The sequence below is a fragment of the Odontesthes bonariensis genome, chromosome 1, assembly GCF_027942865.1.
Source record: "Odontesthes bonariensis isolate fOdoBon6 chromosome 1, fOdoBon6.hap1, whole genome shotgun sequence".
Classification (NCBI taxonomy): domain Eukaryota; kingdom Metazoa; phylum Chordata; class Actinopteri; order Atheriniformes; family Atherinopsidae; genus Odontesthes; species Odontesthes bonariensis.
This window is the reverse complement of record NC_134506.1, coordinates 35,062,834-35,080,119: the sequence shown is the minus strand read 5'-3', so window position 1 is coordinate 35,080,119 and position 17,286 is coordinate 35,062,834. Positions and strand designations below refer to the sequence as shown.

The following is a 17,286-nucleotide window of genomic DNA, read 5'->3' as shown; positions in this document are numbered from 1 at the left end:
TTCAAAAGTTCCTCTTTCTCTCCTTGTCTTGTCACCAGAGTGCCCAGAGAAGTGTGGGCGGCGAGCTTGCGCCGCGGACGGCGAGTGCTGCCACTCTCAATGTTTGGGCAGCTGCACGGTTCCTGGTAGTGACACCTCGTGTGCCGCCTGTATGCATTACTACCACCAAGGGCGCTGCGTGGCTAACTGCCCTCCAGGAACCTACAGGTTTGAGGGCTGGCGTTGCATCAGTGCCAAGCTTTGCTCTAAAGTCCAGCTCACGGACTTTGACACCTTCGTCATCCACGGAGGGGAATGCATGCCTGAATGTCCATCTGGGTACACAAGATCTGTGCCAAACAGGTGAGTGGCAGTTTGCCCTGAAGCAAGCTGAAGTGCATAGGTCACCTGGTAAAACCTTTTCCTCAGCAGCCATCTATAAAGATTGTGTTCCGTTTTGGCATCGAGACCAGGCTCAGCTGCTTTGAAATGCTGGTGTAAAATCTTTGAATCTTTAAAAAAAAAAAAAATAGAAAGTCAGAGGAGCGCGCTAAAGGTCATGGCCAAACAAATGCCTGCCAATAAAATGACACTGTACATTTCCTGTCTCTTTTCTCTCCACCTCTCTCTCCAGTATGCACTGTACAGCCTGCGATGGTCTGTGTGATAAAGTATGTGAGGGGAAGGTCATTGACTCAATGGATGCTGCTCAGTCTCTCAAAGGCTGCACTGTTATCAAAGGCAACCTACATATCAACATCCGCAGAGGCCGTAAGTACTGCAGTGTGCCACAGCAGCACTACAGTTAATATTCCCATTTTTTTTACTCGAAGGAAGACTGGGAACTTTCTTGGTGTGTGCAGAGAAGTACCGTTAAAACTGTCTATGAATGAGCGAGCCCCAGATTTTTGGGACAACCTCTGGACACAATAACTTGTGAATAAAATATGACTTTTTGTACATTTGGGAAAAACACGCTTTTAGTAAGATTTATTTATTTATTTATTTATTTTTTCATATATGCTAATATCGTTGAGTTAAACATGATATTCATAAACACTCGTAAAATCTGGGATTGCAGTTTGGTGACATTAATCTAACGAAGTCTGTCTCTGTGTGTTTAGAAAACATGGTTGCGGAGCTAGAGAGTTTTACAGGTTTGATCCAGAGGGTGACTGGTAATGTGCGGATCACACATTCACACACTCTGAGCTCACTGGCCTTCCTCCGCAGCCTCAGATACATCGATGGGGAAAAACTTCTGGAAGAGTACGATCTCTCACACACACACACACACACACACACACACACACACACACACACACACACACACACGCACACACACACACACACACACACACACACACACAAACTTGCACAGACATTTCACTGGAAGCATTAACACACAATTCAATAGCTGACGTCGCACAGTGGATACTGATGTTGATCTGCTGTCACGACCTGATATAACTGTTACTCTTCCCTTTTTCAGAGGATTCCCCTAAATAGTCATTTTTTGAGTAAATACAGCTTAGCAAAGGTTAAATCGCATGAGCTGCGTATGTGGTCAACATTGAGTTTTTACCTTAATCAGTATCCTGATTAAGATTGGATCTTTGGATTATCTTGGTTATGGGTTGCAAATGAAAACATCTTATTCTGCTTTTAGAAACCTTGATAAGGTCTTAACCTGGTTTTAGGAAAGCTGGATAGGCTACCCGGTGTTCTCTGATAGAAACCACGGTGGGTTTCTGAACACTTTCTGCTGGTTAAGACAATAGCCGATAAGATGATGAGAAGTTAGCTACTGCCACAGATGCACGATCAGACACCTGAGTAAGAAAATGACTGTGTATACAGAGTAGTGACTATTTGGGTTTTCTCACATATTTCTTGTGTTCACATAAACACAAGAACCAGATGCTAACAGTCACAAAAAGACTGTTACTGGAAATAATCAAGTAGGCAAACTGTATTGAATTGTCTGAAATAAATGTATACAAAAGCAGGAAAAAGCCGACTTATTGTGGATACTGCAGATTCGATGAGCATTATATAAAAGGGATCCGAAGGCAAAGTGCCATTTCTGCATTTTTCTTTTTTTTTTTTTTTAGGTTTTTTTGTGATTTCTGGGGCAGTTTACAGTTCGGCTCTTTGACCAGACTACTTTAGATCTGTTCTTCTCACCGCTTCTGTACTTAATGTGTCATAAGTGTGAGAAAACTCACTCAACAATCTTATTTCTAACTTAGGAAAACTACTGGCATATGGAGCCAACACAGACCTTGAATGTAGCACAACCTCCAACAGTCTCAGGAAAGGTTCTCAGGGTCATGGAAAGGCCTTCACTCCCTTCTTCATCTGTTTGTCTTTGAGTTCACGGGAGTCTAACTGTCCCAAAGCCCACATTACAGTCATTCCTTGATGTCTGGGTGTTACCCAGTGACTCGCATAAAAAAACAACTCCCCTCCAGTCCAAAAAAACAGCCCCATGTTAATCGGATTTGCCGGGTGATTCTTATTCTGCTGTCAAGGAGTCCCTCTGCTGTCAAACTGCAAAATTTACCTGCTAGCTGGAAATAAAGATCCACTGGAAGAATAAGACATGTGACATTTTTGGTAAATTATAGAAAGTTAGTTTCTATTGTACAATGAAAATAATGCGTTATTCTTTTTTGAGACGTTTGGCTTTCAGCCTGGCTTGAATCACTATACACACACAATCCACTGACAGAAACAAAACACACAAATTGATGTAGAGTGAAGCACTACATTGTTGTTCATTCATCTTATCATTTTGTCCCCTGCCAGCATGTATGCCTTCTCAGCATTTGACAACCAGCAGCTCCAGTATCTTTGGGACTGGAAGCAGCACAACCTCACCATAAGAAATGGAAAGCTGTTCTTTCGCGCCAACCCGAAGCTCTGCATGTCTGAGATCCGCAAGATGTGGGACAAGACGGGCATCAAGGGCCGCTTTGATGAGACAGACTTCCGGAACAATGGCGACAGAGCCAGCTGTAAGGGTCAAAACAAGCTTCGGTCCAAAAACCTCAAACATTTAAATTGCTATGTCCAGCACATGTGCAGAAGTTGCTTTAATTTTGGAGCAGTTTGCAAACACCTCCTCTGAGCCTACTGCTCCTCTGCACCATATGTCAGTATTTACTGCATCACACTTTCAACAAGACTAATTGTTGCCCATTATAGCACACATATTGAACTACTTTGGATGCACTCTTTCATGTGTCTCCTTGCTGCCCCTTAGGTGAAAGTAGTATCCTGCAGTTTAAGACCAACAGCACCAGCAGCACAAGGATCAAGCTGACCTGGCAGCGCTACCGACCCCCTGACTACAGAGACCTCATCAGCTTTATTGTCTACTACAAGGAGGCGTAAGTTTCTCTCACCTTAATGGCTTGCTGCTGCCTTTCCCTCGCCCGAGTAACACTGAGATAAGATGGCAACTTAAACTCCTCTGACATACTCGCTCTTCCTTCCAGGCCATTCCAGAACATCACAGAGTTCGAGGGGCAGGATGGTTGTGGCTCCAACAGCTGGAATATGGTGGATGTGGAGCTGAGGCCGGACAAGGAATCGGATCCTGGAGTTCTGCTTTCTGCCCTGAAGCCGTGGACTCAGTACGCTATCTTTGTCAAAGCTATCACACTCATGGTGGAGGACAAACATATGCCCGGTGCCAAGAGCAAAGTGGTCTACATCCGCACCAGCCCCTCAGGTAAGTGTGAGCATATCATTGGCCAAATGTTGCTGTCAGTAATTTAACCGTGGTGTTCTCTATTGTTGAAATGACCAGAAGGTTGCACTAAAACGATTGACATAAATTGACAATAAACTCTCCACTAAATAGGCATAATCAGTGTCTGTCAGTTTTATCTTGTTTTTTTTTTTTGTATTTTTGAAAATGTCGCGTTAAGCGTAACTTTCTAGTATTTGGTCATTCACAAACATTTATGAGCGTTTATTAAGATTTTGGAAAAAAAAGAGAAAATGGCCATTTAGTTTTTATTAACTTTTGAAATAAATGAGCTATGGCATTTTTGGCAAAAGGCTAAAAATTTCCTCGCGCAAGGAATGGATCATTCTTTGACTTAAAGCAAATGGGTCCAGCAGAACTAATCAGATGAGACAAAAACGCTTTTAGAAAGTTTTATAAATGTTTCCAACCACCCCCCCACCCACACCACCACTCGCAAACGGCATCCCTTTAAAGCAATACTATGTAACATTTCTACCTTAAAATTACAGCTTGAAAAAAATTGTGCAGCTAGAATGAGTTTTAATATTACGGTTGGCCTGTCTCCTATGCCCTTCCGGGGTCTGAGTTGGAAAAACTGCGCTATGTAACTTTGCTGGAGCGGCCCGGGAGCCGAGCGGAAGTACTTCGACTTGCTTTCTGGCACACCTACCGCAAAAACAAATAGACCCCTCTCACGCTCCCAGGCACATTTGATTACTCTTACCTTCTCGGTCGACATAGCTTGCACCTTCTGACTCCTCGCTGGTTCGTCAACAAACGTGAAACGTGAAAGCGAAAGGGTGTTGTATTTACGACAGTGTAACCGTACATTACCTCCAAGCCTGTAGGGGGAGCTCTATAATGGGCTTTTTGAGAAGTTACATTGTATCGCTTTAATCTAGGCTGAGTCCAGGAGCCTCAGTTTTTACTGACCCCTGGTGGCTAATAGTGAATACAACATTATGCCCTTTAATAAAGCACCGCCTCTTAATTTTAATGCTATACGAGGCAAATGTTTTTGGCAGTACTGACGATCATTCCTGTATGATTTCAAAATGGCACAGCACACCTTAAGGCTGATGCTATACTTGGTCAAAAGCTGTGTCGGTGCAAAATGATATAGTTAAATCTGAAATCCAGGGATACCCAAATTCACTTGTTTGATTTTAATACGTTGTCTCACTAGGACACTCTTGCTAGCGGGTAAATATCCTCCTCTTTTGGGATGATATCTTTATGACAGTGTGACAGCATTTCTGGATTTTTGTTTCAAAATAAACACAGCTGCAACATAAGAACATTGAGGAAGACTGATTTACAAACACTATAATATATATTATCTAACAACAATTAGATGAAATGGAGGAGTGCACTAAATAAATCCAGCTGCAGTGCAAAGACATAGCGGTGCCGTGAGGTCAGAGAAACGGCTGCACTGGCAGACGGTGCATCCCAGCCTGAAGGAGAGCAGTTTCCCAACCATTCCTTGACTCCTTGTCTCTGTTTTTCAGCGCCCTCCATGCCTCAGGATGTGCGTGCGTTTTCAAACTTGTCCACTCAGCTGGTGGTCCGCTGGTCACCCCCTATCTCACCCAATGGGAACCAGACTTACTACCTGGTACGATGGCAGCAACAAGCTGAAGACCGAGAACTGTATCAGCACAACTACTGCTCCAAAGGTATGGGCACACTCAATCCCAAGCTTTCCACACCCATCATTGTTTCTCGCTGTCCAACATGTGCAACACCTATCAGGAGACATATCTTTCTCTTCCTCCACCAGAGCTAAAGATGCCCATAAGGATTGCGGCCACTGGGCTTGGAGACCAAGAAGTGGACACAAAGCCCACTAAACCAGATCCTGACAGGACAGATAAAGGCCCCTGTTGCCCATGCCCCAAATCGGTGGAGGACCTGGAGGCTGAAGCTGCCGATGCCTCCTACAGAAAAGTCTTTGAAAACTTCCTGCACAACTCCATTTTCACACAAAGGTAATCTCTACTCGTAAAGCCCACTTTGAAATATTTTTCTGTAAGTATTTTCTGTGCCATTAATGCACAGGTTGTGTTTTTTTTTTTTTTTATGTAATGATAGAGTCCGTGATTATTGTATCCTTCCTCCTTTTCCCTTTAATCACGTTTGGGCAGCTGTCAGATTGGAACCAGCTTTCTGCCTTGAACTTCAGACATCTGCATCACATTATCTCTCTTGGTCTCTTCACAAACGCACACATCTCAGATCCAGTTGCTGTAAATTAGTTCTCAGGGAGTTTTGCAAAAACAGGAGAAAGGAATGAATGTACTTACCTCTAAAGATTACCATCAGGTGTTGCATGTTACAGATCCTGCATTGTCTCCTTCAGCTTTCCTCAGCCTTGTGTTAACCCACATGCACGCTGCCTGAACCTATAAACTTTTTGGCTTTTTTACAATGGTTTTGGAAGGAGAATATTTCTCATTTGCATTGAAAAGAGGTACAAATAAGAGTAAAACACATGAAGGCCTTTGCAATGTGTTAACGGTTTGTTCTGGATTAAACAATACCCAGTACATGAAATGAAATGCACATGGTTAAAGAACAACTTTGTAACTTTGTATATTGGCATATACCGTATATTTTGGAAGAAATAGATGTACATTTTTTACAAATTCATGAAGCAGTAATTCTGAGGGTGTTGAATACATCCACCAAGATCAATACCAGTTGTTGAAACCAGAGCCAAATGGCAATGAAATTAAAGCTGATCAGTCAGAGACTCAAAAAAAGATTTCCAGTTACTCTGATCAACACTAAGATAAGAGCCAGAGGAGCTGATAGTCGAGCAAAGAGGCAAACTATGATCAAAAGACCCCCTTGTGCTTTAACATTAAGAAATGAAAGATTTCTGGAGGTGATATCTTGTTCTAAATGTTACAAAGTTTCATACTTTGTGAAATTTCAACCGTCCCCCCCTGCATTATCTCTATCATTTTCACTTGTAGGCCACCGGATCGGCGGCGCAGAGATGTTTTTGGTGTTGCCAACTCCACTCACACCCACCGCCTGCACACCAACGGCAGCACTGTCCCTCCTCTCCAAGCTGCCGGTAACGGCAGCGCCGGCAACCCGGAGCCAGCCGATCGAGAGTTTGACTTTGTGGAGCAGTCGGTGACGGAGCGTGAGCTGCAGATCTCCGGGCTGCAGCCCTTCACGGTTTACCGCATCGACATCCACGCGTGCAACCGGCAGGTGCAGCGCTGCAGCGCGGCTGAGTTTGTCTTCTCCAGAACCAAGCCAGCAGGTTAGAAAAGAAATAATTGATTGTTTCTGATTCTGTTTGAAGGGTGATGGGGTGATGGGGTCTCCAAGCTGCTGAAAGCTGTAGAAAATGGTCTGGTTTAACTGTAGCCTTTTCTTCTCTTTTGCTCTCCAGAAAAAGCTGATGACATCCCAGGTCCTGTGACCTGGGAGGGCCACGAGGACTGGGTGTTTCTGCGCTGGCCACAGCCACCTCACCCTAACGGACTCATCCTCATGTATGAGATCAAGTTTAAACTGGCCGCTGAGGTAGGACAGCATCAGCATATGTATCCATTTTTTTTTTTTTTAGTTATTTCGAATTGTTTCGCAAGAGTTAAAGAGTTCATTTCAAGTGCAGGACAGAGTAGTAAGTTACGTCACAAAAAACAAAGAAACAGCAATTTCTTGCAGATTGGTTTCGTAAGTGCATGTTGGCCTCTCTTCTGCTCCAGCAACCAGATATGTGACGATTATTTATTAGTATTGAGGCAGAATGTGTCTGGCTCTGTAAACTAGAAAACTACAAATTAAAAACAGGAGACCTTCAGTTGTTCAACTTGGATTTTGCAAATCTTGCTCCATGATTGTTTTTTTTTTTTGTTTTTGTGTGCGACTCAGCCCGAGAAGCACGAGTGTGTATCTCGACAAATGTATCAGACCCAGCGGGGCGTTCGGCTGTCCAACCTGAGTCCAGGAAACTACTCGGTCAGAGTGAGAGCCACGTCACTGGCTGGCAACGGCTCTTGGACACACACTCTGGATCTCTATGTGGCTGAAAGTAAGACGCACACACTGTCATGCACCATTAAAGTTGTTTGTGCAGCATTGTTTTATAAGAGCACATAAATGCAGTCAGAATAATTAAGTTGTTTACCTCGACAGGATACGAAAATGTCCTCTACGCTATGATCTTTGTTCCCATCACCATCATCTTCTTAATCTGCTTTTTGGTCACAGTGCTGGTTGTTCTTAACAAGAAAAGGTGCGTGCCAGCAATCATTTTATTACATACAAATGTGTTGATTGCAAACGACAAAATGCAGAATGCAAATTCCTTTTTGTTTTTAACAGGAACAGCGACCGGCTTGGAAACGGAGTCCTGTATGCCTCGGTCAACCCAGAGTATTTCAGTGCTGCGGAAAGTGAGTGATGTGTGTGTGAAATGTATAGTAGTGGAAATTGCAAATGCCGTTGCAAAGATGTGCATTACAGAAAATGTCGCTCTGTGTTAAAGTGTATGTACCAGATGAGTGGGAGGTGGCTCGGGAGAAGATTTCCCTGAGTCGAGAGCTTGGCCAAGGGTCGTTTGGCATGGTGTACGAGGGCGTAGCGAAGGGCGTGGTCAAAGATGAACCAGAGACACGTGTTGCCATCAAGACCGTCAACGAGTCAGCCAGCATGAGGGAGAGGATCGAGTTTCTAAATGAAGCCTCTGTCATGAAGGAGTTTAATTGTCACCACGTGGTATGTATCAAAATATATCTAAAGATCATACACGGCAGTCAGGAGAAGTTTTGCTTTGTACATCATTGAACAGATTATTCAGTTTAATGCTATAGTCAGCACAGTGACAAAGAGCCATCAGGTCAGCTCAGTTTCCTGGGGACATGTGTAAGTCGGTTCTTCATCTTGTTCGTTGCAGGTTCGTCTCCTAGGAGTGGTCTCTCAGGGCCAACCTACTCTGGTAATCATGGAGCTGATGACAAAGGGAGACCTGAAGAGTTACTTGCGTTCGCTGCGACCGAAAGAGGTAGTGGATGGTTGTCATGACACCTTACAGAAAATAGGGGTGGAGTTGAACCTAGAGACGTAATAGACCTAAAGTATGTATATATGTACAGGATTTTGACTCTCAAATTTAAGTGAAGAGTATTTGAAAATGTAATACCACAAGCAGCTTTTATTCCAAAGATGACTCAACTGAAAATGCAGTAAAGGGAGCAGACACAATCTTTTTGTGTGACCTCAATTTGCACCAATTCCAAATTTTTCACAACGGCTTGTTGGTAGGTTTGAGATCTGTGGATTTCAAGTCCAAGTGCAGTAATCTGCTCTTGGTTTGGATCTTACTCCTTCTTTGTGTGTGTGTGTGTGTGTGTGTGTGTGTGTGTGTGTGTGTGTGTGTGTGTGTGTGTGTGTGTGTGTGTGTGCAGCAGCAGTGGTCGAGCCTGTCTCTCCCTCCCCTGAAGAAGATGCTTCAGATGGCCGGGCAGATCGCTGACGGCATGGCTTACCTCAACGCCAACAAGTTTGTACACAGAGATCTGGCAGCCAGGAACTGCATGGTGGCCGAGGACTTTACAGTCAAAATAGGAGGTAAAGGAACTGTCATGAGTCGCAGAGAGTTGGGAAACCTGCTAATTAGGCGTAAATGCAACTGCAGGCAAACTGTAAAGCTCCAAAATCATCAGGGCAACTTTAATCCCAGTAAAGGGAACCCTGAAGGCACAGTATCGTTGTTGTGTTGTCAACATGTTTACACAGATTCAGCGCTGGCCTTTTCACTGTGGGCGTATTGCAGGCTGATATTTCCATTTGTTATGTGAGAACTGTGGGTCTTCTTGGGGCTTGAAAACATCTAGACCATCATCTAGACAATTGTGGTTACAACGATGGGCCGCGATTAAGGAGCTTTGCATTTTTACATGTCTATAAAAACTGGTCCGGAAGGCTCTTCAAGGGACACTGTGGTTAATGTACTATTTCTGGGGTTATAATCTCACAGAATGGTGCTTTCCTTTGCAGTATGCACACAACAGATGGCAATTACAGAGAAGTCTGAAGAAACTTCTACTCAGTATTTGGCTTGAAAATGTGGCTAACTTTAGTCCAGCTTTTTAAAACTGTTAGAATCATTACTATCAAATGTGATGGATGTTTTTATATACTTTGTGTCTGCTTTGCTCCCTTCCTGTGGCTACACATGTACCTATCTTTGTGCCTGTGGATAGATTTTGGCATGACCAGAGACATCTATGAGACGGATTACTACCGCAAAGGTGGTAAAGGTTTGCTCCCCGTCCGCTGGATGTCACCCGAGTCTCTGAAGGACGGTGTCTTCACCACCAACTCGGATGTCTGGTAAGCAGGCGTACGCAAACGCACACAGTGCCGTCTCCAAATTAAATGCCGCGATGATAATGGAAGACGCACTTCTTTGCCTCCTCCCTGTCTCCCACTGTGTAGGTCGTTTGGGGTTGTATTGTGGGAGATTGCCACTCTGTCAGAGCAGCCCTACCAAGGTCTGTCCAATGAACAAGTGCTGCGCTTTGTTATGGAGGGAGGACTGCTGGAGAAGCCACAGAACTGTCCAGACATGCTGTAAGATACATACACTACTCTGCAGAAACGTACACGATGCTCTCATCTTCCTGTCTTTGTTTCCCACGTTTCCCTCCACCCGGTGCGGCGGTTCTGCTGCTTATTGCCTGAAGTCTAAATCCGCTAAGCATTGCAGGGCCCAACGCATTCTCAGCTTGTTTGAGTTTGTCTGTGTTCTGTGATGTATTTGTGCTTAATATGAAACAGACCAAACATAAATCCACATCAAAAGAGTTGTAAGCGTGACAGACAAATCTGGCGACGGGTGAGAAAACACTGAGGATGCATCGAATGAAGTCATGAGGATAACAAATCTGAAGTCACAGGGTTTGCTCTCTCCTCTTACAGCAACAATTTGATAATCATTTTGAGCATTTTTATATATATGAGTAGATTTTATTATTAATGGCAGTATATTAACTAGTATTATGAGGCCTAACTGGTGGCTTTGTGTTAGATCTATACTTAAGAGCATTTACAGTAAGTAATAACACCAGCATCATATTTTTATGAATATACAAGTTTTATTTTTTATTTTTTATTCTTTTGGGGGGGGGGGGGTACTGTAAAAAAAGTAAAAAAAAAAAAAGATAGTTGTGAATTTAGCTCTGACACTGTCCCATAATCCTGTGGAAACTACATAAATTACAGACCGAATCAAAGCAAAGTTTTTCTGTAAGGGATACCATCAGGATAAGAATTAGCGTTGTTGCTTTTTTTTCAGACGACTAAATCCAAAACTGTGAATATGACCTGCTCTAGAGTTCAGCCTCGGTGATCTAACCAGGTTAAAAGAAAGCCCCCACGTCATGACATTGAACATTCTGACTTTCATATCAACATATCTCGCTAAGCCACTGATCTCTCTTCCTAGCCTACCCCCAGAAGACAGTTAGCCTGGCACAGTGCATGTCAAACAGCAACCTCCTGGGTTGGAAAATAAACAGAATTACTAAAAGCTGCACTTCATCAAATGGCCTCTTGAGGCTGGTTCCAATTTTGTCAATCTTCACAGACCCCCATGTTAAAAATCCCAATGATTATTTACAACAGAAATAAGCATATTTTGGTCTGTATAACTAATTTGTGTCTCCAGGACAACTGTTCAGAGGCTTAATATTCATACCGCTGTTTTAGCATCAGAAATGAAACATTTGGCAAAAGTGAATATTGGCTTCTCTGTGGGAACGCACAGTTCCTCTGGATAGACTTATTACTACAGGAGGACATGTTGTTAACAGTGCTCGTGTGTGTGTGTGTGTGTGTGTGTATGCAGGTTCGAGCTGATGCGAATGTGTTGGCAGTACAATCCTAAAATGCGTCCATCCTTTGTGGAGATCATCGGCAGCTTAAAGGAAGAGCTGGAGCCGTCTTTCAGAGAGGCCAGTTTCTACTACAGCGCCGATAACAAGCCAGCAGAAACTCCCCAGCTCCACCTTGACAAGCTAGATCACACGGAGGACGTTGCTCTGGATGCCCCTTCTACCACACATCAAACTCCCCAACAGACCCCTCCTTCCCCGAGCCCGGAGGCCCCACCCACCCCATCACTAGCCCCCAGCTCCCCCTCCTCTCCCTGCACATCCAGTGCCGTCATGGACAAGCAGCCCTCCAGCCAGCAGGCAGCCAACGGGCTCTCGGAGACGGGCCTTCCAGCGGGGTCGGGGCTCGGGGCTGGCTCAGGCGTCACAATGCGGCCGTCTCTGGACGAACTGCCGCCCTATGCGCACATGAACGGAGGGCGCAAAAACGAGCGCGCCATGCCTCTCCCGCAGTCCTCAGCCTGCTGATCGGACACACACACCCACCAGACTGCAAACCCCCCACCTACTGCCCCGAAGAACCACGTCTCAGTGGGTGGGATCTTTTTTTTTTTTTTTTAAATCCAATACAGCAAAACCTACTCCACCACATGGAAGTGGCTACTCATTGGCAAAGACGTTATTGAGTTCATGTGCTGTTGTATCTCCACACACCTTTTCATGTTATCTCTAGTTTCAGTTTCTACCAGCTGGCTGTCAGATGTGACACTGCCCCTGCTGCTGAGTGGGAAGACCAAAAATGAACACAACAAAACTTTGAAGAAAAAAAAAAAGAGAAAAAAAGGAAAAGAAAGGAAAAAGATAAAAAAAAAAAAAAAACATTTTGGTGAGCTCTTTCTCTCTTTGTGGCTGAACTTGTTTTATAAATTGTTGTTTGTTACTTTTTTATGTGCCTCCAAATGGAGAAACAAAATGTGTCGGCCTTTATATAAACGATTGGCGTTTGGTTTGCTTTTGAACGGGCATTCTGGTGAGAATGATAAGCATATCTAATGAAGAGGAAACGCTTCAAAAAAGGTCTCTCTGTCCGTCGTTAGCCTGGCTGCTCTGCAGTTTGGATGTCAGTGTAACGCCGTCTCAACAGCCGATCCGCTGAAAACAACCAACCAGAGGGAGAAAGGTCAGCTCTGCCAAATTTATTGCCAAAATTGTACTGTTTTCAGATTCTCTATCCCGTTTACTCTCTTACACACCACCGTGAGAATGAAAGCAGAAACAAACACAAGCACTTTGATCTGCCACTACACCCTTCTTTCAGCAATCAGATGGACATCCCCTTCCCTCCACATGGCAACATTTCACCTCTACTGCTGGTTGCTATCTACAGTTTTTTTTTTTTTTTTTTTTTTTGGTTCTTTCAAATCGCTGCGAATACTCTGATCTCATTATCTGAAATTGAGCCACTTCTCCTCACAAAGTGCTGTTATGTTTAGGTTAAATCTCCAAAAAAAAAAAACTGAAAAAGGAAAAAAAAAAACAAAGGACTGCAGAGGAAGGAGCTCGAAGAGGAAAATAAATATGAACAGAAGATCTACAATGTCTCTCGGTGTGAGTTCGGAGGCATCCTTGTTGTATACAAACAGGTATTTTTTTAGACTTGTCAATACTTTACAACATTTAAGACATCTCTACGTGGGCAGAGCATTTATGTACACACCATTTGTTTGACAATTTTCTAACTTTTATACAGTTGGAGACTTTCATCATGTACAGAAAGAAGCTGCTATTCCTTATTTCTCTTGTGGTTGTAATATAGTCGATATCTATGTATTAAAAAGAGAAAAAAAAAACTTCTTCAGGTTGAATTCAGCTTGGAACGTCTCCACTACGTTTTTTTTTTTTTTGTTTGTTTGTTTGTTGGTTTTTTGAATGCTTGTTCTTGTGTAAAGTGTATCTGAGCTGGTTTTGTTTCTGTGATTGCATAAAAGGTACGACAATTTGCCTTGTGTTTCGAAACACCGGTAACTTCCCCGCATCTGATTAAAGGACAGTGATGGTGCCAGTGACCATTAGTGTCCTCTTGGGATGCTTTGATATCTGTCCTTTAAGGTTTGGACGGACCACCTCTCCATCATCAGATTCAGAGGCCTAGCATCCTAACTAAATCTCAGGTCAAAGAGAAAAGTTAAAATTCTTTTCTATCTTTTTTTTTTTTTCCTACTTTTTTTGGGACTTATCCCAGAGGACACCCAGTCTGCTTTGTGTGTTAAAGCTCTAACTATTAAAGAATTTCTTTTTTCTACGTCTTTTTTTTTTTATGTATTACAAGAGGGGTGTTTGTTATCAGTCTGAAACTACAAGTGGTCTCAGTTTTTTTTTTTTGTCCTTGCACTTGTGTGGATCCCTAAACACTGACAAAAAGTACGATGTGGGCATATTTCAAAATATAACCGAACACGGTGATTAATGTTTTAAGTGAAATTATTCAAATTCATCCTAAAATATTTCGATGTGATGTAGTATCTGTTACGATTACCCTTGCTATTCTAGTTTTTTTTTTTTTTTTTTCTTCCCCATTTCCATAGTTTAACATTTGATCAAGTGTCTGCTCTCCATTTTCTCCTAGCCACATTTCTGTCTTTCAACCCGGTCACCTAGGAGTGTAAAGACCACGCCAGTGCATAATATCAATCCTTCATTCCCTGTAGTACATAATGCTGTCGGAGCAGTTTGAAATTTTAACATCGCTAATACTTGTAACAGAAGCTAAGTTTTAGCTAGTAAAATCAATGCTAACATGGTTTCCAAGCTAATGCCTTAAAGTTATAAAATGAATGTTGCCAAGAGTGTTTGTTTTAGACAAAATGCTTGGGATAACAAAACTTATTTTGGTCTAAATCCTGGTGTAGACAAATGTAATGTCTAAAAGAAAGGCATTTCCGAACCTCTTAACTTGTGTTAACTGGTTAACTTTTTTTAGCTTTAGCTACTATTAACAAGTGTTTCATAAGTGATGTAAAAGGATTAGTATCAAACTGGTTTATATTTGGATTAAAAACTGAACGTTGGCTGTTTCTAAGTGCAGTGCCTCTTAAACTGTTTGTTTTCAGGTAAGCGTGCTAGCCAGATAATCCGCTCATGTCACTTTAAGTACGAAAAAAAAACCTTGGACAAGCGCTTGTCCTGATAATACTGTACACCAACATGGATATATCACAAGCGTATAAAACAGGAAATGTGTTGGGACAATTGAGAGCAGATAAATGTCAAAATGTGAGCCGTTAATCAAAAAGAAGAAAACTATGAAGGTGAAAACTAAAATTGGCTAATGAAAGATAAAATGATGTCATCATACTGTTTGTTCTACTACAATTCTGTTTGGAAGGTATACAGTTAGTTTTATTTCGTAATTGTCTGATAAACCTTTGCTGCATGTCAGTTTCATGGTTCCTCTGTGTTTGAATTGTGTATACTTGGTTCAAGACGTGTACAGAGTAAATGCAAAATAGAATTTATTTTAATGTAGCAGAAAGGCTTTTTTTCTTTTTGGTAATTTCAATTTTCTTCAGACCAACTCTTCTCTTGAATCAAGGGTGTTTTTTTTTGTTTGTTTGTTTTTTTCTTTTGTATGTTGGCGGAGGAGCTAACGTTAGTTCTTTTTTTCATGTTTAATAACATATTCAAATGTCTGTTGAAGATTTCTGTAAGTGAATTGGGCCGAGTAGTATGATCTTATTTACAGTTTGAGTTTTGTTTAAAATGCTTTTGCAACACTAAGATGTCTTGAGTGACTGTACAAGGATTCATTAGAGGAGTACATTTTAAGGCCCTTGGAGAATATTAAACCTAAACATTTGGTCAAAGAGCCAATTGTAACTGGAGATCCACATTTGAGCATTCGATCGCTTTATTGAGGTTTAATAAATGAACTCGCCAGATGAGCATTTGAACTGACTATAGTCAGAGTGGTCCACATGGAATACATTTGAAAGGTTTATTTGCCTCGTAAAGTTTAATTCCCTTCCCAGATGCTTCTTTGTTATTTATTTTCTTTTTTTGTGAAGTGTAAATCACTGTATAATTCCCCCCCCCCCCCCCCTAATATTTTATGTTCTTTTGCTATTTTGGGGGAAGATTTTGTTATTCCCATCCATCTACCTCACTTTTTGTTTCTTTTCCAGTCTATTTTACGTGTACAGAAAACAAAACCTCTCATCTGTTGTCAGGCTGTGATGACTATCTCACGGGTGCTGTTTATCATGGTCAAATTCAAACCACAAACCATCCTTGAAGTAGTGCTCTGGAAGGATTGAAAGTGGGGTGGCGTGAAAGATGGCTGTCGAACCTCCATGCTCTTGTTAGAGTATTTCCCAGGTGAAGCTCGGGCCATTCAAGTCGAATGACAAATTATACTGCTCTTTGGAGTTTGACTGACTTTTTTTTCCCCTTCCTCTTCACCACCTACCTCTGTTTTCTGTGTACTGCTCACGCCTGACACCATGTTGGTAATTAGCAGACTTGTCTTACTATAACGAGCACTGTAGATGCCATCAGCCAGGGGACAACAATTATATATTTTAAAACCTGTATTAGATGTCATGTTATTGATTTGATAATTGGCATGAAATCCACTGAGAAAGTTTGACATTCAGCCATTTCTTCGGTTATGGTTTAGTTCACCTCCCCTCCCGTTCTGCTAACTGACGGCTCGTTGGTTACGCATTTTCAGAGAGGCAGTTTAAATTGGTGACCCATCACGACCTTTTGTGACATTCCTAAAGCCATTATGGGACCTCTCTCAGTGATCTGCGGACACTAAAAGAAAAGACACTTTCTCTCGTTGGTGATGAGTAACGGAGGTTAATTTTTCAACAAACATGCTTATTCAGTACATTTCCTTCTAAATATGTACAGCTGCAAGAGAAAGAGCACAAGATGGAATAGCAGATAGTTTTTTTTTTTTTTTTTTTTTTTTTACTCGAATACTATGACTTCTCCTTCACTTTTGCTTGCCAAGTTAGTCTTGAGCTGTTTTTTTTTTTGGTTTTTTTTGTACATCCAGAGCAGAAGTTTCAGGAGTGATCCTTCGCAGAAAAATCTTCCCACGTGATCTTTTTTTGTTTTCCCCGTTGGTCTACTAGAGGGCAGTAGTCGCTCTAAAATCAGACCTTGACTCCTGTCATCCAACGAGCGCACACTAATCAGATTCTGAGGTCAGGGTGGGTATTTCACTGTTTGTGGTCTGAGTTTTGCCTTTTTTTTTTTTTTTTTTTTTTTTTTTTTTTTAAACTACTGGAACACCTCACAAAGCTGACATATAATCAATCAAATTTCTTTCTTTTTTTTAACTTTCTTTTTTCCCCTTTTCTTTGTTACATTGACGGTCAACTTATTACTTTTATTTTGAAGTGTGTAAATTATTCATAGCCTTCCGAGTCTTGCATTTCTGTTGAAATGATCTATTAGACTGAGGTTTCATTTTGGTTTTTCTTTTGTACATGCTGTTGTAAGACTTTTTCCTGTTTATAAATATATTCTGAGTACTGGGGAAAATGATTGGCTGAAGGATAAGAGAATGTCTATTTCTCTGATTCTTTTTTTTTTTCTACACAAGATTTAAGATGAATAAAAATGTATGCAAACTTCTTTACTGCTTGCGTTTTTCATGTGTGCCATATTTGAGCA

The 17,286-nt window shown here is 41.9% G+C and overlaps 1 protein-coding gene across 1 annotated transcript in view; it reads left to right on the top strand.

Moving 5' to 3' along the window:
* igf1rb (insulin-like growth factor 1b receptor) overlaps positions 1-16,882 on the top strand; it is a 47,057-nt gene extending 30,175 nt beyond the window's left edge. Inside the window, exons 3-21 of the mRNA XM_075465466.1 lie at positions 39-342; positions 614-750; positions 1,104-1,248; positions 2,791-2,999; positions 3,248-3,374; positions 3,483-3,718; positions 5,251-5,418; positions 5,523-5,730; positions 6,721-7,019; positions 7,152-7,285; positions 7,637-7,796; positions 7,901-8,000; positions 8,090-8,160; positions 8,253-8,482; positions 8,661-8,768; positions 9,172-9,334; positions 9,970-10,099; positions 10,205-10,339; positions 11,616-16,882. Of these exons, the coding sequence (XP_075321581.1) occupies positions 39-342; positions 614-750; positions 1,104-1,248; positions 2,791-2,999; positions 3,248-3,374; positions 3,483-3,718; positions 5,251-5,418; positions 5,523-5,730; positions 6,721-7,019; positions 7,152-7,285; positions 7,637-7,796; positions 7,901-8,000; positions 8,090-8,160; positions 8,253-8,482; positions 8,661-8,768; positions 9,172-9,334; positions 9,970-10,099; positions 10,205-10,339; positions 11,616-12,129 (3,578 nt within the window). The 3' untranslated portion in view covers positions 12,130-16,882. The remainder of the gene's footprint in view (positions 1-38; positions 343-613; positions 751-1,103; positions 1,249-2,790; positions 3,000-3,247; positions 3,375-3,482; positions 3,719-5,250; positions 5,419-5,522; positions 5,731-6,720; positions 7,020-7,151; positions 7,286-7,636; positions 7,797-7,900; positions 8,001-8,089; positions 8,161-8,252; positions 8,483-8,660; positions 8,769-9,171; positions 9,335-9,969; positions 10,100-10,204; positions 10,340-11,615) is intronic.
* Positions 16,883-17,286: the final 404 nt, after the last annotated feature.